Source organism: Penicillium antarcticum, assembly GCF_028974205.1.
Source record: "Penicillium antarcticum strain IBT 31339 chromosome Unknown utg000004l_segment0_segment0, whole genome shotgun sequence".
NCBI classification, from domain to species: domain Eukaryota; kingdom Fungi; phylum Ascomycota; class Eurotiomycetes; order Eurotiales; family Aspergillaceae; genus Penicillium; species Penicillium antarcticum.
The window spans coordinates 584,711-611,484 of NW_026695302.1; the positions used below are offsets into that span (position 1 = coordinate 584,711).

A 26,774-nucleotide genomic window follows, 5' to 3' on the forward strand; every position below is an offset into this window, starting at 1 on the left:
TCATGTCACTTGTGCGGCATTTAGATTTCTGATGAACAATATGATATGTCTCCAGGGCAAGAAGAATCTAACACCCCTATCTCAAATCCTTCAAAGTATATTAAGAGGCGCAGCCCTACACAATGATTCCAAATCTTGCAAACCAACAAATTTCTCTCGTTTGGCTTTGCTTGTTTGTTTAAGGTGCCGACCCACTTGACTACTGCCCGACATGTCTTCAGCACAACAATCTTCCGGTGCCACATGGGTGGAGGGCGACTTTGAGCACCCGAATCAGGATGTTGTTCGGCCTATCAAGATTGCGCTTGTCTTTGCCTACACATTGTCTACACTCGCCGTTGTTTTGCGTCTTGTGGCACGACGAATGACAGGAAGCAGACTGTTCCTGGACGATTGGCTGATTCTGGTGGCTTTGTTCTTCAAATATGCATGCTCCAGTGGGGTTGTTACTCGTGGGTGTTTGAGCTGCTTGAAAGACTCGGAAACAATATTGACTATGGCCCAGTTCTGTTCAATGGACTTGGATCTCACATTACCATGATTCCAGCCAAAAACCTGGTTGTTTACTTCCAGGTACGCCACCCACAAAGGCACATTTACCACCCATACTAACTCTAGTTAGATCGGCTATTCCAACAATTTCGTTTACACGAGTTGCGTGGCGTTCGTGAAGTTCTCTATCTTGGCCCTATACAAGCGCCTATTCGCGGTTCGATACATGGTTCTCGGAGTGCATATTATGACAGTCGTCGTCCTTCTCTGGGTTGTTGGTGTCTTCGTTTCGGGTGCCCTTCTTTGCATTCCCGCGAATAAGTTTTGGGATCAATCTATCCCAGGAGCCTGCCTCGACCCATACAAATTCTACTATGGAATCCAGATCCCAAACATTCTCTGTGATCTCATCATCCTCCTCATGCCCGTCAAGGTCGTGTGGTCGTTGCCAGTCCCCAAGTCCCAGAAGATGCTTCTGTCGGGTATCTTCCTGGTTGGTGGCTTGTGAGTTCTACCCTCGTAATAACGCTACTATCAATATTCTGACACAGTACGCCCCAGAACCTTCGTTTTCGACATATTTCGACTGTACGCCATGATCAAGCTGGTCGATGCTGGCCCCGATATCACCTGTAAGTATTTAGTCTCTCTCCTCATTTGACACATTCTAACAATCCGCATAGATCACCAGGTCCCAGTCGTTGTCTGGACCTGTATCGAAGCCACGGTTGGTATCATTGCAGCCTGTCTGCCCAATCTCAGACCTCTGTTCAAGCTTGGCAAGTCCGGCTTCTGGTCCCAGCTCCGATCCACAGGCCGCACATCCGAAAAGACCCTTGTCTCGAACAACTCAAACAACTCTGGTACTATGAACTCAAATGATACCGTGGGCAGTATTCAAAAGCCGACAGGACACACTTCCTATGTGGCCGAAGAAAATATCGAGATTGCTGGGTACAACAACTTCAGCAAGATTAACAAGGAGTAGACCTGCTTCACACACTGTCTTTTTTTGCGCTAGTGCATGGTGAAATGGGGGGTTTTTATATGTTATGTTGTAATATGGGTAGAGGCTTTACTTTGATTTTACTTATACCAGATAGTCATTCTCTTCTTTGGAACCTTTTCTTGAATAACATTTTTTGAATACCTTCTCTTGATTTTGGTGTCTCGTTTCCAACCCGTATTTAGAAATATTAGATGGCAATGTTTTAGGACATACTCGAATGTAATAACGAATAGATAAACCCTGATCTTGCTCTAGTTGTGGTTTCTAAATAGTACGATGACTGAGTTGGTTTGATGCCATCTTCTTATACATCGATGCAGTTGCGACCCTTGCCTTCTTACCCCAGATCAGCAAAGGCACAGGAATAAGCAAAAGCACAAATGCGATAAAAGCAACTAGTATGTGTAGGTCACGCATGCCCATGCCTTCGACCCATGGCGTGAGCGCGAAAAGAACCACCACGGAGAAGATGTTGCGCATGAAGATCACCCCAACTAGTGCGTCACCAATTATCTAGGAAAAGTTGACATGTCAGCTAGCAAAGATAAATTTCCGCAAGAATTGCGATACTCACATCCTGATAGCAATCCATTAAATATGAAAGTGCAATCCCGCTAATAGCAGCAAGTGCAAACCCGAAGAAACCAAAGCCGACTGCCAGAAGAACCCAGTGCACACCCTATCCATCGTTAAGAAAGATCGACCCTGGCTCTGAACCAAGACACTCACATAGGCAAGGCCCAGACCAAACATCAATATACCGGCAGGACTAATCACAGCAATGGGAAGTGCAAGCCAAAGGCGCATCTCTGGCTCGTAAACACCACCATTTCGCTTGGACAGCCACAAAATAGACTTATCGCTCAGGTGTCCACCAAAGGGGAATCCAAGAACTGCGCCAACAAAGGGAGCCACGTTCATAAGACCAACACCGACAGCATCGAAGTTATATGGTGGTAGAATCATATAAGATGCTTGAAGCGAGGTCATAATAGCAAACCAGCTCAATGTAGACCCATATGTAATAGCTGCGTAGGTAACAGCCGGGAAAGTGAAAAGAGCAACGATAGGCTGATAAAAGTGAGGCCAGATAGCCTCATCCGTTGTCGTAATCAAAGCCATTCGCTGGAAGTACGTCTTCGGCTTGATTTGGGTGTTCGTCGGCACCCGGCTGGCAATATTTTCAGCAGGATTCTTCCCATCGTCCAAGTCATCATCCTTAGGATTCTTCGACGAGCCCTCAATTGATTGCACTGCCAGGGTGGCTTCCACGCTATTCAGCACGGGGATATATTTCGACTCCTCAAAGAGGAATACAACACAAACAAGCGTCACGCCAAAGAAAATAACACACCACCACCACATCCACCTCCACCCTTGTGCCACGACAATGTATCCCGAAGCGACGGGACCCAAAAATGCACCTGCGGATTGGACAATGACATACCATCCATTCATGGTAGCATGCTGGTGCACGAAGAACATATCAGCGATAGTCATCTGTACAATTGTTTCACTGATTGCACCGCCAATGCCGGATATCAGGCCGCTGCCCATCAGATCACCAACGGTGAATGTCTGAGCTTGCCAAATACATGATGCGAACTGGAGAGCAACGCTGAAGATATAGATTGGGCGTCGTCCGTACTTGTGTACTAGTGGCATGAAGAATATGCAGCCTACAGCTAGACCGCCGTAGTTGATGGCTGCTTCTGCGTTTAATGCATCCACGGTGAAACCAAGCTCTTCTTGCATGGGTCCCCATGCTGTGAAGCCGATATCAAGCTGAACAAAGGTCCATAGCACGAAGAAGCTAACTAAGGTAAAATTGAGGGCTTTGCGGGCTGTTGACCAATTGAGGGGATCGTTGGGGTCGGATTCGGGGGTGGGGAAGAGGACGAGTTGGTCTCTAGAGGCGTGGACTGGGTTGTTCATCAGTATTTTCTTGCTCTTATAAGGGCAATGGGCACATACTATCTTCTAGAGTTACTGTCCCTGGAGGCCAGAAGGTCTCGTCTCGGTTATGAGAGTCGGCTTCCATGTCGCGATGTTTTATTTGACTCAAATTGAGTCAAGAGAGAATAGTGTCAGATAGACATAACGTCCCTGGGCATTGCTCGGGTTAAAAACCTCCAGCCCTCACTATATCGGGGGACACCCATGACCTCGGGCTTATCGAACAGTTGTATAGCTGCGGGGAAGCTATAAGTGACGGTGCCGACGATATCAGAATATCGAATCAGAAGGCGTGAAATGTGCCGGCTTGGCATTGCTCCAGACTGAGTTTGGCTTGACTTGCAACAGTCTCCGCACGTATCTACTAGGTTACCTATATTCACTTGTTTTCATTTGGCAGGGATCCCGTTATTTAAACAAGCTTTCAGTGCCCATGTCCTTGTGTCTTGCTTGGCAGAACGCCTCCGCTACAAGTTTCCCTTTTCTATGAGACACATTCGAGATAGCAACAAGCTGATCCTAATATGTTTCTTCACTATCTGCGGTTGGACTTTACAAGTCACACGCGAATATAGGGCTTGACAAGCGATCTTCATTGGAACCATAACCAGAGTTCCGATACAAATAAGCAATCCATACCAAGCCCGTCCAAATAGAAGACAAAGACAATACTGCCAAAGCCACAGTGTTCTGCAAGAAATCCTCTGCTGATCCTCCCACCAACATAACTCGCAACACTTGAAATTTAGTAAAGTGACCAGATATGAGCAAGGAACATTTCCCGACTATATGCTGTCCGCGGATTAGCAGTCAGATCAAAATGAGGATTCATGCGCTCCCAATCCTCCTTTGTAACTGAGAAACCGCGCGTACGGTGACAACAGCCACACTGCTCAGTACAATGACCCCATCCCTTCACCCGACGGGGATCAGGTAGGTTCTCACAGCATTGACAAGCCCGCCCACAACATCCTCCTCGATCCGCACAATCCTGACGAAGCCATTGACTCATCATATGCCACTGAGGTTGTCGTCGGAATGACAAATAGGCACTCTTCATCGACCCTTCTGGACATTCAAGAATCACCCTAACATGAGACTGCTCTAAGTTTCGGTAGTCGCGATCGAGGGAAATGAGTTCTTCGACAAACGTCTCTAAACGGAGTCTCTCATCAATTGTGTGATACGATTGTTGGAATTGAATCATTTCTTTGAGATAGGACTCTCGCTGGGTAGTTTCGCGTAGGCGTAGCTCCGTCTCGATGATGGCTTGTGCCCATTGTAGAAAGATTTCTCGGTCGGTTTCCCACCAGATATATCGCATGCCGCGGAGGATCTGGGCGTAGATCCATCGTCCTGAATTTTCTGCTATTTTTTCTGAGAGCTGCAAAATATTCTCGAGTTTTTGGGGGTTTGACCACTTTGCGAACGTCTGAAGCTTTTTGGTCTTGATGGGGTTCTTCATTTTGAATGTGTGTACTACGAGAAAGCTATAGTGGATATCAAAGGTCTGTACATACTAGTTGCATCACTATTCATCATGGATTCTTGATTGTTGTGAGTCAACAAATTATGCTTAACACTCGCAAGGCTCGCTTCAACCATGGATGAGAACAGACAGAAAAGACCGGGTGGTTATATGTATTCTAAAATGCGAGTTAGATGGTAGACAATCAACAGCGTTGTTATTCTTTCTGTATGAAATTGACAGTGTTGTCTGGGGTTCGGCGTCACCATCCAGTTAGGAGGATATAGATAAGTCAAATAGGCAACAGACCCCGACCGACCAATCAAATACCCCAATTCCGCCTATGTCGGAGCTCCCGACTTACATAATATCGTCGGCGGGGGCACCGAGATCGTATACAATTGAAAAGGATGAGACCTGAACAGATTTAATCTTTGAGCGTGTCTCATTGCACAAGTCTTGGAGGAAGCCATACATAGAAAGACCACATCGAAGCAATCCATCATGTCAGCAGATTCAACCTTGCCAAAGCGCAGAGTATTGGTGGTGGGAGCAGGCGGCGTCGGCACAATGGTATGTGTCGCGCTCGAAAGATCTGGAATGGCCTCAGTGACAGCCGTCCTGCGATCGAACTACGAGCAAGTCCTGAAACATGGATTTGAGATTGATTCAATCGATCACGGCAAACTCTCCGGCTGGAGACCAAGCTCAGGTATGCAAAATCACAGCCAGCAGGGGTACGTTTAGAAAAGGAACTAATCTAGATAGCAGTTGTCAACGCGGTCCCGCTCGCGGATCAAGAAAACCCGTTTGACTATGTCATTGTCACAATGAAGAATATCCCAGAAGTGAACAACGTGCCCAAGATCATAGCACCAGCGGTCACACCAGACCACACGACCATCGTGCTGTTCCAAAATGGGCTCTATATTGAACCGCAATACACTGAAGCATTCCCGACAAATGTTGTGCTATCCGCACCAAGTTATATCGGTGCACACGAGCTCAATGGAAGCGTTGTCCATGATGACCATGATAACTTCCACATCGGCGCATTCCACAATAAAGCCTTGAACGAGGCAACAGAAAAAGCCAAACTTGAAGAATTCGCAACCATCTATAATGGCAGCAAAGTCGTCGATGCAGATATGGTGGACGATATCGTCTTCTATCGCTGGCGCAAAGTGCTATGGAATGGAATCTTCAATCCAATGTGTGCCATCACACAACTGGACAGCGCGGCGATCAGGCGGTTCGGGGGTGAGCACAGTCTAATCAGACCTGGTATGGCGGAGATGGCAGCTATTGCCAAGGCTGATGGCTATGATCTCGGAGACGGGATCGTGGATGAAATGGTTGACGCCACTCCTCTTGAATTGTCTTTCCGTCCTAGCATGTTGGTGGACGTTGACAAGGGGAATCCTATGGAAGTGGAGGTTATTCTTGGGAACGCCTTGCGGGTTGCTAGAGAGAAGGGGGTTCAGACGCCGATTTTGGACAATACCTATCGGTTCTTGAAGCTCACACAGGCGCGACTATTGGCTGCGAGAGGACTGATTGTTGAGCCGAAGGAACTCCCAACAGCGGATTTGATATAGAAAGATTTTTTTTTATAGGGAAGTGAGGTTACCTAACTAGACTTTGACTTCATGTTGGCCACATTCACTGCCAGAAGATAGAGACATAGGCAAGGGAACGACTTCTGCTCTTGGATATCCAATGTATTCGAAAAATGGTTTATCGGGAGGCATCCCGAAAGAACCTCCAAAAAATGCCAATATGCGGTCAGCACAGAATGCGGGGAACAAGTCACTCTGCACCGTCAATGCCAATAATTCTATCCTTGTTCATCACCCTAAAATGGAAAGAGTCGATGTCCACACTCATTGTGTTCCACCCTCATACCGGGAATATTGCTTGAAAAGCGAGTTTGCGGGCAAGGGCCATCCGGATGGAATGCCTGCGATCCCAGTTAGCACCCCCTAACAACTACTTTTGTCGTTTTTCCCGCTGAACACCGAAACACAGGAATGGAGCGCATCAGCCCACATCGAACTAATGAAAAAGCTCAAGATAAAAAAATCAATTCTCAGCATGTCCTCACCAGGAACCAACCTAACACCAGAAAATGATGAAGAGGCACGATCTGTGACACGCCGCGCCAACATTGACATGTCCAAAACCTGCGCTGATCACTCGGGCAAATTCCTTTTCTTTGCATCTCTCCCCCTCCCAGACGTGGAGGGCTCCCTTGCAGAAATAGATTTTGCACTAGACCATCTTGGCGCAGTTGGGTTTCAAATCCTGACCAATTCGCATGGCATCTACCCCGGAGACCCGCGATTTGATCGTGTTTTCGATAAGCTGAGCGAACGCAAAACAATCGCCTTTTTCCATCCTACCACATGTCTCATTTCGCATCCCGGAGACGGTTCCTTAAGTAAGGTCAACCCCATTCCTGGGTTCTCGGCGCCGATGATGGAGTTCATGTTTGACTCAAACCGGGCATTGATGAATCTACTCACTTCCGGGACGGTGGATCGGTGTCCAGGGATTACTTTCCTGGCTTGTCATTGTGGTGGCACTTTCCCTCCCATTTTGCAACGGGTTGCAGAGTTCTCTCCTATGATCTCCGGTCTTGGGAATGCTATGAGTGCAGAGAAGATGAAAAGCCTGCTGCAGACCCGGTTCTATTTTGACCTCGCGGGAGTTCCATTTCCTGACCAGATACACGGTCTTCTTCGAGTGGTTGACTCTTCCAGAATTTTGTATGGGAGCGATTATCCCTATACGCCAGTAGCACTGGCTGAGTCTTTGGCGAAAAGAATGGATGAGGGTTTAGAGATGGATTTCGGATCAGAGACAAAACGAGAGATCTTGCTGGGGAACGCGGAACACATCCTACAGTCCATGGATAATTAGCATTTTCTAACGATCACAAAGTTATAATATGAGGCATAGCTCACCCTGTTTCCCATTTTCACCCGATTACCGACCTCAGAACAGTAACTTAGGGCGGGCAATGACGGTATAGACACGGAAATCACAGAAAGCAACGGAATGTGCAAATTTAGACTGTAGACTAAATTTTGAGCTATCTTCGTACAATAATGAGCCGATCGGTGTGCTGGGTATTCCAGCGGACCCGACATGGGGAGTCGATATCTTCGTGCATAGAGAAATGCGGGGAACAGGTGCAACTTATCTAGCCCACTGCTGTACATCTCTAGATAGGATTTACATCTTGCTCTCTTTTTGACAAACCTCGCAGATTTACTTTCACGATGTCTCACCAAGAAGTAAACTCAAATGTCCATGACCCGAAATTCCGAGAAGCCAAGCAGCCACAAGGAGGGTCGTCAGTTGCAGTCGCGGACTTATTCCGACTTGATGGGAGAACGATCATAGGTACACGATACAACGTATGACACATTAGAAACCTGCTTATGCATTTGAATCAGTGACCGGAGCAGCCGGCTTCATGGGGACAACATTGACCGCAGCCATCCTCGAAAGTGGCGCAGATGTCGTCTGCCTTGATGTCATGAGCTCACCAAAGCAGGAAGAATGGGGTAAGCCGAGACCCTACACATAATACTGCGAGAACCATCTGATGAAATTGGAACAGAAAGCATCGAAGCAGCTGCAAAGAAGTATTCGAAACATGTCTCATACGTGCAGTGCGACCAGCGGAGCGATGACTCGGTCAAGGCGGCTTTTGACAAGATAGTCCCAAGCCTCAGGTATCCCATCCGCGGTCTCGCAGCATGCGCAGGCGTATCAGACAATGGGCCCGCGACAGAGTTTCCTTCTCAATCATTCACCCGACTGCTCGATATTAACGTAACGGGGACATTCAGAGTTGCGCAACGTGTTGCAAAAGAGACAATCAAAGAGAATGTCACGGCTAGTCTGGTACTAGTGGCCAGTATGAGCGGATATGTCTCCAACAGAGTAAGTTTGCCACTGAACAATCTATCGACCCTCAAACTAACGGCAATTTAGGGCGTTGATACTGCCGGGTATAACTCGTCAAAGGCAGCAGTACACCAGCTTGCTCGTTCCCTGGCTGCTGAGTGGGGTTCCCGTGTTGGAATACCTTTGATTCGCGTGAACTCGCTTTCGCCGGGGTATATTCGTACCGCAGCTACCGCTGAGGCGTTGCAGAAGCCCGGTATGGAAACGCAGTGGGTTGGTGATAATATGCTATATAGGCTTAGTACCCCTGATGAGTTCCGCGCGCCTGTTTTGTTCTTATTGGGTGATGGGAGTAGTTTTATGACTGGGTCTGATTTGAGAGTTGATGGTGGACATTGCTCATGGTAATAATGTGGACATTACTACCGTAGTAATTTGAATCTGAAATACAATTTTTCCTCATTACAAAGCTATCTGAGAGTAGCTTTCTGTCATGTATTGTATGCCATTTTAGTTAGTGACTGCGATCAAAAAAGATTCACTATGCTCCAAGACAGCCGAAGCAGTCCCTGCTATGACAATTGAAGCGATTTGTTCTTTTGTATCAACATACTCATGTTCTAGTGGTCTATAACGGTCAAAATTTGCATTGAAACATGCCTGCACAACAATGGATGCAATGTTTCTTGTCTGGTTTCAGCATTGAAAGTTTCCCCGGATGGCTACAAGTCAACTCAGCCTTATCAGATCCCTTTGCAAATTCGCTCAATCCGCGCAAGCCATATTCCTACAAACCAAAGAATTTGTGACCAAGTTTATGGGACAATCGGTAATTGGAAATGTGCATCAGTCAAGGCCTACAATCAACTTGATTGAACTAGGGGACTAGAATGAAACTAGCCATGTGATCCTTTGAACAGAAAAAAGTACTATTCCATCATTGTTGTACTCAAAAAACTGTCTTGCTTCACCATCTCCGTCCATTTTTGTCGTGGTACGTATCAGTTGCGCGGATTCGAAAGTAGCGTTCCTCCGTCTTACTCGCTGAAACGAGGCCAAAGATCACAAAGAGAGTGTCGGTCCATTCTTCGGTAGCTTCGAGCTTGATCACCTGTAAGAACCCACTGATGTTCCTAGATACTGTTAGCTCGATATTGCATTATAAGCAGAACAGCGAGCGGCTTACATGTGGTTCGTTTTCCAGTCGTAGATGATCTTGGTAGTTCCGCAACTCATTGGAACATAAAGACTAGCATCAATTAGGCTCCTAATCCACATTAGTTTTATTCACATCAAGCGAATGTCCACAGAAAGCGAAGCCTAGACTTACTGATAAATAGACCGAAATTGGGCTCGAATTAGGTCTCGGGTAGCCAACGGGGCTGCCCAGAAGTCTTCCTCATCGAGGGACTCCCCGGGAACCTTTTGCCACACCAAATACATTAGGCAACCTTCTGGGACATTCGCCATCATGTTTTGTTTAGCGAGCTGATAGCCTAACAATTCGGGTACTGCGTGGCAGCCTGCTGTCTTGAACGCCTTAAGAGCAGTCAACTCTTTCGGTTCATAGGGGGCAACGGCTTGATTCTTCCGATCCTCAGGGTCATAATACTCAGATCCAGCAAAGGGGATCTGTTTGTAGACCCTCATGATCGCCAGCCTCTTGTCGTTGGCGGAGGAGCGACACTTAAAGGTCCCGATAGCGAGCGCTGGTGGCATACCCTTGACTGTACTGCTTGCATGAACGGGGGCAAAGACCTCTTTGGTCATTTCAGTCATTTCCCACGTCTCCTTCGCAGCGCCAGTAGAAGGTGGCGGCCATTCATCAACAGTGACTTTGGTGCCGAGGAGGCGCGTGAAGTACTTGGGAGTACTCATGGTGGGTAACAGGTACGTGACACAGAGAGTTAGGGCTGCAAATGGCACGAAAGGTGGGTGTTATGGGTGTTGATGTGAACAGGGTCACCGGAGCGGAAGGTGAAGGGGAAAGAAACAACACATGTAGGCAACATCCTGACGAAACCAATGTAGACAATGTGTCTGCCTGAGGCACCCCTCAAACTTTCGACAATTCACGAATTTTCGCTACATTAAGGGCGATAGCTTGTCTGCCGAGATCAGGAAAGACATCAATATAATTATTGATGCTAGAGTGGAGAAGATGAATTGGGCTTTCAGAGACAATGAAACGAACATCATGACTACTTTATGTTCGGACATTATTCGAGCCGATAGTTAAGGGAAGGCCTCTCGCAAGCACCTCGTAGTAAGCGACTCTTACATAAAGTGCCACCTATTTCGGCGATTCTATAAGAACATTTGATCTCAACGTTGAGGTCTGCAGAAATTTGGTCGCGTGATACAGAAAGTCGATGCCAGCCACGCTAGCGCCCATAACAATCACTTTAAAAGGGGAAGCATGAGGAACTTGCATGAGAGAAAAAATGATGCTGATTTCCTCTGCAGGTACTAAAGCAAGTTTGATAACATATACTAATTATTGACCGATCCACTCATCACGGGGGGTGAAGTTGTCTACAGGAGGTTGCTTAGCCGCTAGACTACTAAGATACATAAAGCACTCTCGAACAGATGGAGGCTCTTCTCCTCTAGCTTCATTAGAACCTACAAAGCTACTCTCTACAATTGGAGAGTACTCTATCACCCACTCGTTGCCGTTTGAAACCTGCCGGAGGAAGATAGTCTCACCATAGCTAGACATAAACCCATACATAACGCGAAGGTCTAACATATAGCCAATGCACTGACCCAACAAGCTGCTAAGCCACCGTTTGTCCTCAACACATTTCAGAAGGCTATGAGCACGAACCCAGGGCGTTTTTAGTTCTCCAATAGCTTTCAAATGATGGAAGGTCGTACGATTTGTCGAGATCAGTGCCACGTCGGGCACATGGCTGTATTCAGGGTAAATGGTCGAAATATCTGCAGCTTTAAAGTCGGCAAAAGCAATTTCAACCTCCTGGACATCCAAGACCGCTCCAACGACCTGTCCCACTTGCTGTTGGAAGCGGCCCTGGATTCCATGCTCATCACCAACAACAAAAAGCTCTGGATCCGTAGGCCTGCTCTTAAGGGCGGGCCGCAGGATCCTCCGGGACCACCCATACTCGGGTTCAAAGGCCTTGACATCATCGAAAAAATCTTTCCATGGGCTCAAATTGCCCAAGTATCTCTCTAGGTTTATAGTAGAGGTGGTGGTATGGTTTCCACCAACACACAGTGGTGGAAGGGCTTGTCGGAGACTAGCATGGCCTTGGAGCCGGCTCATCTTCAATGTTCTAATCAATCATTCGTTAGCATAGAACAATTGGGGTATCTTATAAGCTTTGGAAAGAACCCCAGTAACCTAAGCCTAGAGTCTAGTGTCTAGAGCCTGCATCCTTGTTTATGACATACCGGGGAGGATATTCTGAGTGACAACGAGAAGATAGAGTGTGGTGTGGCGCATAAGAGGAAATGCAGCAGTCTTTGGCTTCGCTGTGGGAATTATCGTGCGGATATTCAACGTGAAAAGAAGGAGGTAGGTCGATTAAGGGTGAAATTGCTCTACTGAGAAGAGAAGAGAGATGTGGTGGTGCGAGTGACTGCAGTTGAAGTAACAAAACAACGCAGTTCACAACATGAAGAGTCACAGAAACGCCAAACAAGCGAAGATTCAAAGGTGAGAGGAAATACCAGCGAGGGAAAAAAGATAAACAAACTGAGAAACCCAAAGGGTGCTCTCTTTTGGGCAGGCACCGACGTCCAACGTGTTTAAGCCCCAACCCGACAAAGACAAAGATTTATGGGTAGAGAACTCTCCTGCGGTTGATCCTTCTAATTCAATGAGTGTTTGTTCTTCGTATGAATCTGAGCTTTGGAAGAAAGCTGAGACCCAACTGCGACGAATGATCGATACTCGCATCCTTCTTCTCATCGTCCTGTTTCATCTCTTGAATTATTTGGACCGCAACTCCATTACCCAAGCCCGTTTGTATGGCCTTCAAGAAGATACTGGTGTCAAGGGTGCCGAATACCAGACGGCCATCTTGATCTTCTCGGCTGGATATATCTTGAGGCAAATTCCTTCATGACCAGCCCTTCCATCTTTTTGGTGAGCACTCTTTTTGATATTTGTCTTATTTGGTATCTTGCCGAGTCTTCCTATAGCCAGCATGTATTATTCTTTGGGCCATCGTGAGCGGATTCACATCCGCCGTTTACAACACACCAGGGCTGTTGATGTTGAGGTTTTGCCTTGGTTTCGTTGAAGCACCCTTCTTTCCGGGTGCAGTATACTACCTCAGCCCGCGAGTTATCCTCTCTAATCACATTGTATGGCTTAAGAAGACCAAGGCCACAACAACAGCCGGCAGCCATGATGCATATAAATGCGATATATGTGGAATCGGAAACAGTTCCAGATTTAGAGTGGAAGTTCAAGCCAAACGAAATCATTGAACCGATAAAACCGCCTAGGCTGTAGGCTTATGTTAACGAACTTTTCTTCTATAAGAGCTGTAGGAAAGAGAGGTCTAACAACTTACTTGAAGATGATCCAAAAAATACCGATCATTCTTCCCTGCTGCTGGGGTAGCGGATAGCCAGTCATAATTGAGCCTTGGGAGATCCAGAGCAGGGAAGCGCCAATCCCTAGAATTCCGCTGGCACCGATCACGAAGCCCTGGTTGCCGGTGTGCGTGTAAGCCAACAGCGATCCTGCATAAAGAACATAAGGTATGCCCCCAATAAAGATGGTCCACTTCGGTCCTAGAATATTGTTCACGATGGGGGCAATGAAGATGTTTCCTGCTGCGCTGATAGAGGCCAGGGCAATATGGCCCTTGGCTTGGGTTGTAGTGTCTAGCTGGCCACCTCTCCCAATGCCGGAGAGCGCATTATACATTCCAGGACATCTGTTGTCCACGTCAGACTGCTATAGACCCACTTATATATGTGGGATAGGATAGACCCAAACGCGACGAAGCTAACGACCACAATCTGCCAAAAAGGAGAGTTGTACCGGTCGAAGCAAATCTTTTGCGAAATTATATCGGTTTCGGCCATGATAGGTTCTTCCTCGATGGATGGAGAGATATCCTTGTCTTTTCTATCTTCATGTACCATCTTGACGGAAGAGTGGAGCTGTGTGGAGACTTTGAGTGGAGAGATACTGCTGTCAGTGTGAGAGCGGGGATCTTTAATTCCTTATATCGAGCACTAAGGTCCTCTAGAAGCAAGAAAGGGTTGAATACATCCCACGTAATGTACGGGATGGGATGGGGAAGCGGGTCGAGCGTCTGATAGCTTATCTTGCTACTGGTAGGCGTTTTGCGCATCTCAGCTTCATCCTGTACTATGCGATAAATCAATATTCTAAGCGTGGCTATGTGGGATGTATATGACCATGTACTGTGGGGATTCAGATAGAAATTTGTACTCTAAGAGTTTAGAGATATAGTCAATAGCCGACGTAATCTCATCCCGCTATAAATTTCTATGTGCCTGGTAGCCTGAAATTTTTGTATATTTCAGGCAATAAAGTATGCTGGTGCAATTTGCCTGAGTGACTGATGTAACTGATATCATTGAATCGTGGGAACAAGCTATCTCAGCACAATTTAAGGCATGATGAACCCAAAACAAGGATTTCGAGACACAATTCGTCTCAGACATCCGTCTGGTTCAATTCAAGGTGCCAAGAGATATTTCTAGAGACTGACGGCGTGTGGAAGACAAATGTATCTGGACACCACCACACAAGCTGTAGCGAAACAAGAAATCCGTTTCGTTTGTGTGGAGAGAGGAAATGCCGTCAAACCCTTTGCTGTTCCCTCTGGGGGCTGCATCTTTGTGAAGCTGAATCAAATTCCACATAGCCTTGCCGCCTCTGGCCTGTCGCAGTGCACAATAGCTAGGAAGTATCTCAATGGCTAGTTTCCGATAAAGGAGGAGACTTTACGCTCCACAGAGCATTCTAAACTCTAGAGTTTTGGCTCGGAACGTATGAACGATAATGTCTGAGAGGAACAGTCTTTGACAGATACCCTGTCTTTTGTAATCTTCGGGCTACATAGCTTGTGGAATATATTGTTAAATGGAATAGATACACTGAAGTTAGCTATACTCCTTCTAGTTACGGCGCTGGGAAAAAATCCTCTTTGAATATTCCTTAAGTCCCAAAGATGAGCGCAATGTATTTCTTCCTTCCAATGATATGTCCATACACCCGACTACATGGGTTAATGTCATAGAAAAGACAAACATAACTGGATCTTAGTACCAGTGAATCACATCATTGAATATAAAATATTATTTCAGTTGGAACTACCCAGTGAACTCATGTTTCGCATACCCCCGAGCATCCCCAGGATGATACTTGAACATATGTCCGCCCTCATCATTGGGCTCTGGATTGGCAGACCGATCTTTCCCACTGGCCATGAACTGATTAACTCCTCCCCATGTGGTGCAGGCTGGGTTCTTGGCGGTCACCACGATATCTTTCAGGTGCTTGCCTTCCGGGCTGAAAACCATAATTCGATGCGATGTGAACAGCTATCCAAAGATTTCCCTCAGAGCTACCAATTATCAGTAGCTGGATTGTGCTGTAATTGGCTTGCTTCAAAACAAGTGGCTCCCCGTACGATGAGCGTCTATCGACAAGAAGTCGTTTGTTCGAGATATTACCCGTTTCCAAGTCAAAGTCGAATGCGAAGACCACCATCGCAACCGAGTCATTGAAGTACACTGCCGCCGTTAGCGAACTAGTCTCGCCTTCTCAATCATCCCCAAGGTTGAAAGCAGCAAGACACCTACTGGTCGTGTTATCTGGACTCCATGCAAGCCCATTCCCGCACACCACTCCCTCGGGAATCATCAGGTGCAGGGTACCATCCGGATCGTACCTCCATAGTCGGCCCCGCAGAGTTCCATAGCTAGCCGGAAGTTGGTTAGGTTCAAATGCCATCGCCCGCTTATCGATCTCAGCCAGCCAAAACCGGCCCTTTGCGTCGATGCCGCCATCATTGAAGCGGAGCTCATCCCGTTGGTCGGTGGGGATGATTTCTTTGACGACCTCGAACTGGTCCGTCTCCTCGTCCAAGAAACATACTCCTTGGTAGTAGGCGGCAATGTAACTGCCGGGTCGATTTTTGCGGAAGAACGCCACTGTCACGCTGTCTTCGAGGGGAAGGACACGCGCCTCTCCAATGGCGTCGCTTGTGTGAGGGTCCACTTTGAGAATGCTTAGCTCTGGGGGCTCGGAGAGACAGTCTACCCAGTGCAGGGTCGAGTCGCTAGCTCGATAGATCGGGCTTTCACCGAGGACCATCAGCTTGGGGCAGTAATACCAGGGCTTTCCGCCATCGATCGATTCGAGCGGCTCGGTCATTTTGTCTATCTTGCTTTTTGGAGTCGAAAAAGCATCTCAAAGATGGCTTATCTACTGATACTTTGTATCATAGTCTTCCGGCAGCAGAGTCTCCGCATATGCCATATATCCCACGACTTGCATGGGATAATAAGAAATCCACAGTGGGTGCAATATGCAACAATGATCCCTGCCCATATATCTCGGCAAACGCTCTCGTCAAATGAAAGAGACTAATTGCTTACCAGGAAGGGGGCTAACTGACTACCCCGCGGGCTTGAAGCGCCAATCTAAATCGATTGCCGACGCTATCCCCTCACCATAGATACTACTGAAAGAAAGCTCCTCCAAAGACAGAGACATTCTTTCTTCTGGATTTCCATTCAAGCATAAGCGTCCATCGCCATGTCAAAAATTTTCTTCATCACGGGCGCGGGAATATGCATCACGTGTTCGCGATAGGTCTGTTTGGAACCATCACCTGACTCAACATATTGCGCACCTCGAATAGGCCAGTATCAACTTTTTCTCAATTCATCGTCACCAGGTCGATTGAGTAACCATCTCATAATCCCGGCCATTTATTGATTTTTATCTTGGATGCAATTGAGCAACATAACCCTCGTCTCCCCGCCTGTCAATTTTGTCACACCAGAAAATCAAGTGTGACAATTCTCGACCCAAGTGCGAACCATGTACTAAGCATAGCGAGGAATGCGTGACTCTTTCTGTCGATGAGTTCGATTCAGTGGCGAGAGGGTGTAGTCCTTCCTTCTTCCTCATATAAACTTCATGTTATATTGCTTATATATTGGTGCTTTAAATAGATATATTGGTGATCTAGAAGAACAGATCAAAGGATTTGAGGGTCAGTTGACTGCAACGAGATCAGAAATTGCATCCATTTTGCCAGTGCCATCGACTGAGAAATCTTCAGATACGCAAGATCACAGAAGTGACAGCCCTTTTGAAAATTGCCAGTCCAATAAACAGGATACCACACAGTCTCCAAATTTCGTCGAAGGGGGTGGAATCAGGTTCGTGGATTTAATGTTCTTCGAAGAACCAATGTTGACTGTAAAACTTTTAGCTTGATAGATCCATCTTGGCGAGGACACGACCCAGATTTGCTACAAAATCTATCTAAGTTCTCTGGTCCCGCTAAGGCTGGGGTCAGACCTAATCCACTACCGTCAGCTACAGAGGCTCGAATCTTGTTCGACAAGTAGTAAGTTGTCACTTGCATGCACAAAATATCATGATAAAAAGTGATTCCTGACTGACTGCGGCAGACTGAACGGATATCATATTCAGAGTCCAATTCTCCTTCGAAGTGATATTCAACCACTCTATCATTACATGTTCCCTATTACAGACACAGATGAACCGCCGGTGAGATATCACAATATCTCATCTCACAGCCGATTTCGCACTTTCATGATACTCTCCATTGCCTCTGTTCTTCTCTATCGCAGGGGTGATCATCCACATCATCCTTATGGCTATTTCTTGTCAGCCATGCAGCATTTCGATGACAGTTTGCTCTCCAGGGGACTTGGCTCCATCCAGGATCTTTTATTAGTTGGGCGATTTGGCATTTATCATCACGTAGGTAAGCAGTCGCCTTTAAAGGTGCTCCTCTGCGTCTTTGGCGCTTAGACTCATTAGTCGCTAACAATACATGTCTCTTACAAGGCATTTCCATCCGGGAAATAACAAGACTATGCATGCGCATGTTTATCGAGCAAAATCTACACAAGCCCCCACTAATTTCCCAGAACATCAGTTTATTGCAAGAACAACTCCAGCGACGAGTGTTCTGGGAAAGTTACATGATCGACCGTTACAGCTCCATTACTTTGGATCGTCCTTTTGCCGTGACAGACAAAGCCATTCAGATTGGGTTCCCCGCTAATGCAAATGATGATGAGCTTGAATCCGCAGAGGGATCAGGCGCATTTACCGACCTGAACTCATTTTGTGCTGTATCTTCTTTGACGGCTGTGGCAGCGGTCACGGCGCGGACCACATAAATTTCTGTATTCTTCGCTTTCGTTCGTCTTCGGCAAATGAGTTTGAAGATACATACTACCTTCCGAGAGAAGAGGATGGTTGGTCACGACAACAATCCCATCATAGCTAGAGGGGCAGTCTATGCCAAATTGGATGCATTGCTCAGCGAATTACAAGGATGGCGCAGGTATGCGCTTATTTTCGAAAATTCATCATGTCTTTATGAGATGAAAGAATGGTACGACCTCTTATGTCTAAGGGAAAGACTCCAACTGGCTCGGAAGGTTTGAGACCTTGTTCCGAAGATAAACAACACACCGCCAAAAGACCTCGTGGTCCTCTGCTTACATTGTGCAGTCAATGCTATCACGCTTTTCTGCCAGCTTTTTCAGAGCAAGAAAATCACTTTCACCCGGAGCTATTTCCAGATGATGTTTACTGGTGGTCTATCTATCATTTTTGTCTCTCTGTTGTGAAGGAACATGACCTAGAAACCATCCGTGAAGCAATCTGTGCCATCACGCACGGTGAGACTGTATTGAAACAAATGGGTGAAGAAATGCCGGATGCAAAGAGGGATGTTGCCGTCTACGAAGCCCTACGTGACAATGTACTTCGCAAGTACAATCGCCGTTTCCAGGAAGCCCTTTCTTTAGAAGGTTCGAAACCTCTCCATTCTGGCAGACATGATCCAAGCATGCTTGGTTCTTCTATCTCCTCATCATCACTATCAAATGAGCAGCTTCATCAACACCATGATTCTGCCTTCCTTGGTATCCCGGGCTCATATACTAGTGTTCACGATGCTATCACTCAATATCCTAATGCTGAGATAAACCCTTCTACATCGGATGCTACTACTTTTACTTGGGACCTCTGCAACGACGATACTCTATGGAATATGGAAGCTGGACTAAATGAGTATGCTTACGGAGATCCGCCTGCTACACTGTATTCAGACGATCCATTTGACCTACACATGTTCCAATAACCATGGCTGAAAGAAGAAATAAATAATATTTTATCCATAGTACATTGAATTCAAACAAACAAACCAAAGCCACATTCTAGTTCTTAACCTTCTGCAACTTCCGACTAACGTCTGCATAGTTCTTGGTGATCTGCTTCATACCACTCTGCAAAATAGCCCCATCAGCACCACTAAGCGACCAAGTAGCACCTAACGAGAACCACCTCTCCAAAAGATCAAGTCTCCCCCCAATACCCCCAATACCAACAAGGTTTCCCAACCTTCCTCCCAGCCTCAAGAACCCTAACAACAGACTCCAAATGCCTCTCATCGTCATACAGTCCCGGACTCCCAAGATCAGCACAAGGATCATTAGACCTAACAAGAACCCCATCAACTCCCTCAATCCCCAATATGTCCTCCGCAAGCTCCACAGCCCCAGGCGTTTCAATCATAGGAATCAACATAGTCCCCACATTAAGAATTCTATTCTGCACAGCAATAGGAACAGTCGCAAATTCCAACACAGGCTGATTATTCGTGCAATGCCGCGCACCCAGCGGCGCATACTTCGCACAGCGCACGAGATCCTTCACTTCCTGCACATTTTCAACATGAGGAATGACGACGGCCGCCGCGCCCGCGTCTAGGATGCGACTTATGTGCCAGTGCGATTTTGAGGGCGCGCGCACAACCGCTGAGATGCCCACGTAGTTGCAGGCGAGGATTAGCTGGCCGACGGAGTGTAGGTCTAGCGTGGAGTGTTCCATGTCGATGAACATGCCGTGGAAGCCGGCCATCTTGGTCATCATTGCTATTTCGTTGGTGGTTATGTGTTTTATGGAGATTAGGGGGTGTTATTTCTCCGGGAAGGATGCGGGTTTGGAAGGGGTTTTGGAGGGTTGGTGTTGGTGAGTCTTGGATTGAGCCCATTTTGGCGGTGGTTTCTGGAATGGAAGGAAGGGTTTGGTGGAGTGGAGGACTGTTTGGATTCTTTGAGCTTTGGAATTGATGTTGATTTGATATTGTAGATGGTCTATTTATCTACTTGTGTTGCTAGGTGCTGTTGCGGTAAATGTCCGATGCGTCGACGGCGGATTTCCGACATAGTTTCAGGGTGGGGACTGCTTAGGTATGTACGGCATAGACAATTTCCAAGGCTTACCGGTAGTGCTTCTAGGGTTACTGATACGGTTTGCTATGCTAGAAATTGATAATGAGTAAGGTAGTGTTCAGTAAAGCAGATTGATATCAAAACAATACCCCCGCGTCAAGGCGCATGCATGGTCGAGGGATTGGCATGCATGCGACAACTTAATTCAGAATTTGGCAATTGGCAATCGGGCAGTAGTAGTTGCTGTGGCTGAAGACCTAGAATTGATAATTATGCTGGTCTCATGTTCATCCACCAATATTGCGTGAGGCAACTTTGCCTTGCGTGGTTCCGATATGATCTCATCTACATCAAGCCCTTGCTTTCGTGGCAATTGTGACCTAATCTACCGAGACATTGATCAATGATTCTGAATCAGCATGGCAATGCCAGCCGATCATTCATTAGTTAATTCTCTATGCAGTAGCCATTAAGTAGTCTCGCAAGTAACTTTTGCGGCGCCAGAAAAATAACACCTCATCACTTTATCCAACAAACCCTCCAATTATGATGTACATGTCACATATAACACATCGGGGCGTGTCTAACAGCAGCTCCCTGTAACCGAATCCGAAAGTGTTAAGATAATTTACAGCTTGAACTGCATCAAGTTGCCGATCATCTCGCGGGCAGTGATGCGCGAGGTAGCCCACAAGGTAGGGAAGTCCAGGGTACTGGAGAAGGTATCGGCATAGCCGAAGAACAGCATGGGAGGGATCCAGCCACGGGCGTACTCGAGCGCGAAGCAAGAAGCGTCCATCTTGTACTGCTTGACCTCGCCGCGGACTAGGTGGTGCACGCTACCGGCCGGGTAGACCTCGGGCTTGAACTCGCCGGGGACGTAGGCTAGCTGAGTGCCCTGGAGGATGTTGAAGTAGTCGTCGGCGGTGTGGCGGCCGGTGTGGCCCTCGGTGCCGATGGCGGTACCTAGGAAAGGAAGAGAGGTTAGAAAGGGGAAACGGTGGAGAGGAAGCTCAATGCGGATGGGATACTCACCGAAGATAATCAGGTACTCAGTAATACTGGCGTGGATCACGTACATGGCGCCCATAGCACCGCCGGCGTTGTTGAACACCCACTCCTCATCGGTGTTGATGTAGTTGGGGCCGACCTTCTGCTCGAGCTCGGCAACAATGAAGTTGACGATGGAGCGAGTGTCGTCGCCGTGGGCGCTGATGGCACGCTGGGAGAGATCGTGCAGATGCTCGGGTTCAAAGACGTAGAATTGCTCGAGGCGCGCGTCGAGGTAGCGGTAGACGGCGGAGAAGAGCGCCAGGAAGATGGCGAGGAAGCTGAGGGTCTTCAGAGAGAAGCAGCGGCAGCCACAGCCGGAGCTGGAGCTGGAGCTGGAGGATTTGGAGGATTTGGAGGGCATCTTGTGTGTTGGTATGGTCCTGGGGAAAGGAAGAGGCAAACATTTAAATTGAATTTTGGGCCCCTGGCGAAAACCCCGGAGTTCCACCCGTGGGGCGATCAAAGCACTCAGTTCATGCTGTTTATTTATTGGGTTATTGCTCTACTATTAGAGACGCAGTATCTCTTCAATTAAATATTCCTCGACTCCCGACCCTCTACATGCTCATACATACAAAATAGTCTTTATAATTTTTATGTTTGGTTGTGTCTGAGTCTGTTTGTTGTGTTTGCACTACTCCTGCTGAGTCAGCAACAGGCCATCCGGATCGTCGCAATCCGAATCACCGACTCCTCTATTGGCCAATTACTCGATCTATGTGCCTTCATCATTGCCGATATCAGTTGTTTGCCAGGGCTACCCGAGGTTTTTGTATGTGAATCAGAGCAGCAACCATGCGAATCCCAAGGACAGAGCCGCAATATACTGGCGAAATTCCAATGGCAGTATCACGGAGAAACAGCATTGTATGGCCTGTGCATGAGAATCTACATGATCTCTCAAACAACTCTCTTACTATTTCGTCTTGTTGAGACCAATGAAAACAACTGTACAGCCAAATCGTTTTGGAAAGAAAAGCATCAATTGACTACCCGAGGCATTGAAATCGTTACTATTGAAAGCGGCACATAAGTCGGCATAGAACACCAAAGATTTAGGAACGACCAACATCTTTTGTGATTTACTGTTTATTGAATGCGCTTTGTGGTTGATATCTTCTGGCATTTCTCTTGGCGCATATATATTGAGATCACTTTCAAATTACTGTGGTCTCCGGTTATACTGAATGTTCGCAGAGCACACATATATATACTTCAACTCGACATCCGTTGGCCATGTCGATCATCGCCCATTACAAAGCGGCTAGTTTTCCGTTCCATTTAACAGTGAATCACAGTTTACACGAGTCTGAGTATTATGGAGCATATTCTCCTAGTCTTTCGCGTTGCGCCAGTTTGCGGGGTACAGATCCCCGAAGACCATGGAGAAATATTGACGACGTGGCTGGCTCGGCGACGACCTTCCGCCAATCCCTTGCAGAATGACTATTTACAGGACTGCAACTTGAATTCTGCATCAGTTCTTCACACTGGCACTGGTGAACTTGCTGGGACCGCGAGCTCCACAGTGAAAACACGAAACCCCTATTCCTCGGAGAATTGTCGCAAATACTGCAACCGTTAGATTAGTCTGGATCAGCTTCAAGAATTGCGGATCCAGTTCTGCTACGAAATGCAATTTGATCGAATTCTAGAAGCCGCAGCCGAATTGCCCGCTATCCTCCACCGTCGTCTCAGATTAACCCGGAGATCTTCCCCAAACGATCTCGTCTCCTTTCCACGCCAGTCGTGGAAAATTATCTGAGCTTTAAGGATATGAGGAATGTGGCTGCGGCGATCCTTTTCGACAAGCCCAGCTGATAGGCAGGATAAAGCATCCCGAAACGCAAGAGCTGGGGTGAACAGCAAGCCTCAAGCCTGATTTTATCCGTGTGGAGTCCGGAGCAGAATAAGATGTCAAAATGTGAGACAGGACCACTCCGTGATCTATACGGAACGTGAGCCCACGAAGTCCCATCGGACGAACTTCCGCTTGAGAAGAAGGGGCCATGTATAAAACAGCCAGACCCCTTCAATGGACAACGCTTGTTCAACTCCCTTCTCTACACCGATAATCACTCATTCATTTCTTTCGACCAACTCCTTTTCAACATGAGGTCCTTCGCTCCTCTTTCGCTCCTTACCATGGCGCTGGCCGCCGTGGGCGACACCGCTGCCGTCCCAACCAAGACTCTCAACCGTCGCTCCGACTTCTGTGACCAGTGGGGTTCCACCACCACCGGTAGCTATATCGTCTACAACAACCTCTGGGGCCAGAGCTATGATACCTCCGGCAAGCAATGCACCGGTGTTGACTCGCTGAGCGGCAGCACCATCGCCTGGCACACCTCTTGGTCGTGGGCCGGCACCTCCAACCAGGTCAAGAGCTACGCCAACGTTGCTCTGCAGTTCACCGCTAGGAAGCTGAGCGCTGTCAAGAGCATCAAGTCCAACTGGAAGTGGAGGTATGCAGAACCTATGTACAAGCATCAGACTCAAATCGAACAAACCGGCTAACATCGTCAAAAGCTCCACCAACACTAACGTCGTCGCCGACATCGCCTACGACATGTTCCTGAGCTCCACCGCGGACGGCGACGAGGAGTACGAGATCATGGTCTGGCTCGCTGCCCTGGGCGGCGCTGGCCCCATCTCCTCCACCGGCTCTGCTATCGCCACTGTCACCATCAACGGTGTCTCCTGGAAGCTCTACAAGGGCCCCAACGGCAGCATGACCGTCTACAGCTTTGTCGCTTCCTCCACCGTTACCAATTTTTCCGGTGACATGCTTGACTTCTTCACCTACCTTGAGAACAACCAGGGCCTCAGCTCTAGCTTGTACCTCACTCACGTTCAGGCTGGTACCGAGCCTTTCACTGGCACCTCTGATCTCACTGTTTCCTCTTACTCTGCTGTTGTTGCGTAAGTGATGGGATCCTGGATACTTCGGGTTGAGTGAAGATTGTATAGTTTATACTAGTTGGGTGGTTTAGCCCTTCTCAATCAATACCTGTTCATAATTATCATTTTGAAACTGGAATCATTCCTAGTAGTCGCATCTTCATTTAATACCCAAAGGCCACTTATGGCTTTGTGGAAGTAGGCGCAAGTCTTCAGACCACGCTAAATGCCCCATGACAGACATCGCAACGGTCATAGCATCATCTGTACAACCATCCGCTTGACCGAAGCGCACTCTTGTAGTTCGTTGTTAAATGGAGAAACCCAGGACTCTCTTTGGTCATGGATAATACAGTTCGTCTTTTGTGATCATCTGACATCATTAACCCATGATCATCGGGATCTTGAATCAGGAAGAAATGGAAAAAAGTCACAGAGCGATCGGTGATTTTCGCCAGACAAATCTGCTCAATAGTGTGACCCAGATTCTAGTCATAAAGAAAGCAAAATATGTATTAGCCATTTAGTAGGAAGCCATCTAGAAGCCATGCAGCAGAGTAAAGCGGAACGGCTTCCACCCACCCGCCTTCCCGCCAGCGTTACAACCCAGAACCACATCTCAGGGTCACCTTAAACATCTTCTAACCGCCGGACGAACGTCCACGTCACAGCTGAAACAAGCTGTTCATGAAACATCGTTTCATGCGCATAGCCTCTCCACAATCTGACGACTGCCCATTGAAAGACACTCCCAACCAACCGAATGACACACAAAACAACAACATGGAATCCAGCGAGACGCCCAAATCCTGGAACAAGCATTTCATATACTAAAGACTCAACTGTGCGGGAGCTAGTGCGAAGATCAAGAACCCGCCGTCGCGCCCATTCCATATCTAAGAATAACAACCATACCATGCATGCCTTCTATCAATAGAATAAACCCCATCTCTAACCGCCATCTAAATTAGCAACAGTAAAAGAACGTCACAGCAAGCGCTATGTGCTGAAACCGTGTAAGCGCTGGCGGAGGGGGAAGGACGGGCGCTTATATACATGCAGTGATGGCGAACCCTGGAACAAGAGAAGCACGGAGTATAGTAAGTATCTTTTTTTAGACTCGAGCACACCACAGCACTGTACTCCATACAGTGGTTCTGCTTCTGCATGCACACGGAACATTGCATTGCATGCATGGACCGCAGCCTCGGACACGAATGGATACAGACATGGAACTAGACAGTTGTATGCATACTACAGCACGGTACATACTTGCCAGGGTCGGGGAGAAAATCAAAACCAAATTCAAATCGAACATCATTGAAAATTTGAACCAGGCTGGGACGATCAGACGCGATACATCCAACGCCACCCTTCACTCCCGATCCGAGAAAACGAAACTCAACCCGTGAATGGCTGAAGGGGATGATATCAGAGGATTCACGAACGCGAATATGTGACTCCCCTCATGCGAGGTGCAAAGACTATTATTCTTCATCCTTCTTCTCCCCGTCTCCCCTCTTCTCCTGGGGGGGTCATCTGGTATGTTCGGGATGCCCCTCGAACACGCTAACTCGTGGCGCGGGCGTGACAGGGGGTCATTTGGTATGGGGGAGCCTACTCCGTTTGCCTATGCCTGTGCCTGTAGGTACCTGTACAGTACTGTAGGAAGGGAAAGTTGACAGGGATCGTGGCGTGTCTTGCCCCATGCCAGGCACGGATGTGGGCGAATCATGCTACGGTTAGGCATTAGGGGGTGTCGTTAGGTCGGATTGCCACGGTCGGCAACTGACATGTATTGGGCACTAATGTGAGAGAGACTACTGTGAATAGATAGATAGAATAAAACAGAGTAGAAAAGTGAATACATGGTGCTGTACTATTGACAGTAGAGATCTATAGTTGCTTGATCGGGTGATCAAGGTTGGAGGATCCATGGATCGAAGTGTTAGCGGCAATCTATTTCCATGGATTGTAAGTATAGACTTATCGCATCCCCCCGCGTCTCGCGCAATGATGAGACGGTCGCGAGTTTCATGACGGGGCTGGTGAATAATTGGAGCCCTGGCCACGCCCCGGGAGATCCCCCTGATACGTTCGCCTACTATATTTTTTTAGTTCTTTTTTTTTTTTCAGTACTTTTTCACACATGAAATAGGAAATGGAAAATCCTGTAGTGCGTAACAGTACAGACAAATTAATTCGGTCGTACAAAGTCCAGAATCCATAGTACTCCGGTAGAGTAGAGTTGTGAAACTAGGGATACAGACAATAGTCTATCAAGTATTCTCCACCACATTCCGCGACAAATCATTTGCTTAGACTCCGCGCGCGAAAGGTTCGAGCATCTCAGATCCAACTATGCAGGTCCGCTCTGGCTATTCTCTGACCCCTGTGCTTGGCCTACTCTCCTCCAGGGTCTCTGACTGGACGAAAGTCCTTGCAGCTGGAAATCCATCTCCCCCTCCCGCCCCTCTGGCGCATACCAGATGCTATATCTAGAGGTAT

At 47.5% G+C, this 26,774-nt stretch overlaps 15 protein-coding genes across 15 annotated transcripts; 8 read left to right on the plus strand and 7 right to left on the minus strand.

The window, feature by feature from the left end:
* Nucleotides 1-211: 211 nt before the first annotated feature.
* N7508_004181 (putative integral membrane protein Pth11-like) lies at nucleotides 212-1,480 on the plus strand (the record flags this gene model as incomplete). Its single annotated transcript, XM_058462247.1, has 5 exons — nucleotides 212-452; nucleotides 506-573; nucleotides 623-996; nucleotides 1,054-1,124; nucleotides 1,176-1,480. 5 exons carry the CDS (start codon nucleotides 212-214, stop codon nucleotides 1,478-1,480), a joined length of 1,059 nt encoding a protein of 352 aa, XP_058320872.1.
* Nucleotides 1,481-1,765: 285 nt separating this feature from the next.
* N7508_004182 (uncharacterized protein) lies at nucleotides 1,766-4,922 on the minus strand (the record flags this gene model as incomplete). The annotated part of the gene is made up of 5 exons (XM_058462248.1): nucleotides 1,766-2,014; nucleotides 2,076-2,180; nucleotides 2,231-3,423; nucleotides 3,476-3,535; nucleotides 4,466-4,922. The coding sequence occupies 5 exons, from the start codon at nucleotides 4,920-4,922 to the stop codon at nucleotides 1,766-1,768; spliced, it is 2,064 nt and encodes a 687-aa protein (XP_058320873.1).
* A 507-nt stretch (nucleotides 4,923-5,429) lies between these two features.
* On the plus strand, nucleotides 5,430-6,523 carry N7508_004183 (ketopantoate reductase family protein; the record flags this gene model as incomplete). Its single annotated transcript, XM_058462249.1, has 2 exons — nucleotides 5,430-5,637; nucleotides 5,697-6,523. 2 exons carry the CDS (start codon nucleotides 5,430-5,432, stop codon nucleotides 6,521-6,523), a joined length of 1,035 nt encoding a protein of 344 aa, XP_058320874.1.
* A 262-nt stretch (nucleotides 6,524-6,785) lies between these two features.
* N7508_004184 (amidohydrolase family protein) lies at nucleotides 6,786-7,847 on the plus strand (the record flags this gene model as incomplete). The annotated part of the gene is made up of 2 exons (XM_058462250.1): nucleotides 6,786-6,896; nucleotides 6,954-7,847. 2 exons carry the CDS (start codon nucleotides 6,786-6,788, stop codon nucleotides 7,845-7,847), a joined length of 1,005 nt encoding a protein of 334 aa, XP_058320875.1.
* A 362-nt stretch (nucleotides 7,848-8,209) lies between these two features.
* N7508_004185 (uncharacterized protein) lies at nucleotides 8,210-9,251 on the plus strand (the record flags this gene model as incomplete). Its single annotated transcript, XM_058462251.1, has 4 exons — nucleotides 8,210-8,333; nucleotides 8,387-8,497; nucleotides 8,554-8,879; nucleotides 8,931-9,251. 4 exons carry the CDS (start codon nucleotides 8,210-8,212, stop codon nucleotides 9,249-9,251), a joined length of 882 nt encoding a protein of 293 aa, XP_058320876.1.
* A 559-nt stretch (nucleotides 9,252-9,810) lies between these two features.
* Nucleotides 9,811-10,721, minus strand: N7508_004186 (uncharacterized protein; the record flags this gene model as incomplete). The annotated part of the gene is made up of 3 exons (XM_058462252.1): nucleotides 9,811-9,976; nucleotides 10,030-10,110; nucleotides 10,174-10,721. The coding sequence occupies 3 exons, from the start codon at nucleotides 10,719-10,721 to the stop codon at nucleotides 9,811-9,813; spliced, it is 795 nt and encodes a 264-aa protein (XP_058320877.1).
* A 619-nt stretch (nucleotides 10,722-11,340) lies between these two features.
* On the minus strand, nucleotides 11,341-12,132 carry N7508_004187 (uncharacterized protein; the record flags this gene model as incomplete). Its single annotated transcript, XM_058462253.1, has 1 exon — nucleotides 11,341-12,132. One exon carries the CDS (start codon nucleotides 12,130-12,132, stop codon nucleotides 11,341-11,343), a length of 792 nt encoding a protein of 263 aa, XP_058320878.1.
* Nucleotides 12,133-12,484: 352 nt separating this feature from the next.
* N7508_004188 (uncharacterized protein) lies at nucleotides 12,485-12,937 on the plus strand (the record flags this gene model as incomplete). Its single annotated transcript, XM_058462254.1, has 2 exons — nucleotides 12,485-12,525; nucleotides 12,580-12,937. 2 exons carry the CDS (start codon nucleotides 12,485-12,487, stop codon nucleotides 12,935-12,937), a joined length of 399 nt encoding a protein of 132 aa, XP_058320879.1.
* Nucleotides 12,938-13,336: 399 nt separating this feature from the next.
* On the minus strand, nucleotides 13,337-13,749 carry N7508_004189 (uncharacterized protein; the record flags this gene model as incomplete). Its single annotated transcript, XM_058462255.1, has 2 exons — nucleotides 13,337-13,352; nucleotides 13,391-13,749. 2 exons carry the CDS (start codon nucleotides 13,747-13,749, stop codon nucleotides 13,337-13,339), a joined length of 375 nt encoding a protein of 124 aa, XP_058320880.1.
* Nucleotides 13,750-15,015: 1,266 nt separating this feature from the next.
* N7508_004190 (anterior fat body protein) lies at nucleotides 15,016-16,236 on the minus strand (the record flags this gene model as incomplete). Its single annotated transcript, XM_058462256.1, has 4 exons — nucleotides 15,016-15,076; nucleotides 15,199-15,369; nucleotides 15,491-15,593; nucleotides 15,663-16,236. 4 exons carry the CDS (start codon nucleotides 16,234-16,236, stop codon nucleotides 15,016-15,018), a joined length of 909 nt encoding a protein of 302 aa, XP_058320881.1.
* A 1,497-nt stretch (nucleotides 16,237-17,733) lies between these two features.
* On the plus strand, nucleotides 17,734-18,248 carry N7508_004191 (fungal specific transcription factor domain-containing protein; the record flags this gene model as incomplete). Its single annotated transcript, XM_058462257.1, has 2 exons — nucleotides 17,734-17,823; nucleotides 18,024-18,248. 2 exons carry the CDS (start codon nucleotides 17,734-17,736, stop codon nucleotides 18,246-18,248), a joined length of 315 nt encoding a protein of 104 aa, XP_058320882.1.
* A 527-nt stretch (nucleotides 18,249-18,775) lies between these two features.
* Nucleotides 18,776-19,219, plus strand: N7508_004192 (uncharacterized protein; the record flags this gene model as incomplete). The annotated part of the gene is made up of 1 exon (XM_058462258.1): nucleotides 18,776-19,219. One exon carries the CDS (start codon nucleotides 18,776-18,778, stop codon nucleotides 19,217-19,219), a length of 444 nt encoding a protein of 147 aa, XP_058320883.1.
* A 76-nt stretch (nucleotides 19,220-19,295) lies between these two features.
* Nucleotides 19,296-20,010, minus strand: N7508_004193 (HpcH/HpaI aldolase family protein; the record flags this gene model as incomplete). Its single annotated transcript, XM_058462259.1, has 2 exons — nucleotides 19,296-19,389; nucleotides 19,454-20,010. The coding sequence occupies 2 exons, from the start codon at nucleotides 20,008-20,010 to the stop codon at nucleotides 19,296-19,298; spliced, it is 651 nt and encodes a 216-aa protein (XP_058320884.1).
* A 930-nt stretch (nucleotides 20,011-20,940) lies between these two features.
* erg2 (C-8 sterol isomerase ERG2) lies at nucleotides 20,941-21,726 on the minus strand (the record flags this gene model as incomplete). The annotated part of the gene is made up of 1 exon (XM_058462260.1): nucleotides 20,941-21,726. The coding sequence occupies one exon, from the start codon at nucleotides 21,724-21,726 to the stop codon at nucleotides 20,941-20,943; it is 786 nt and encodes a 261-aa protein (XP_058320885.1).
* A 1,751-nt stretch (nucleotides 21,727-23,477) lies between these two features.
* On the plus strand, nucleotides 23,478-24,291 carry xgeA (putative endoglucanase; the record flags this gene model as incomplete). Its single annotated transcript, XM_058462261.1, has 2 exons — nucleotides 23,478-23,830; nucleotides 23,895-24,291. The coding sequence occupies 2 exons, from the start codon at nucleotides 23,478-23,480 to the stop codon at nucleotides 24,289-24,291; spliced, it is 750 nt and encodes a 249-aa protein (XP_058320886.1).
* Between the last annotated feature and the right edge of the window lie 2,483 nt (nucleotides 24,292-26,774).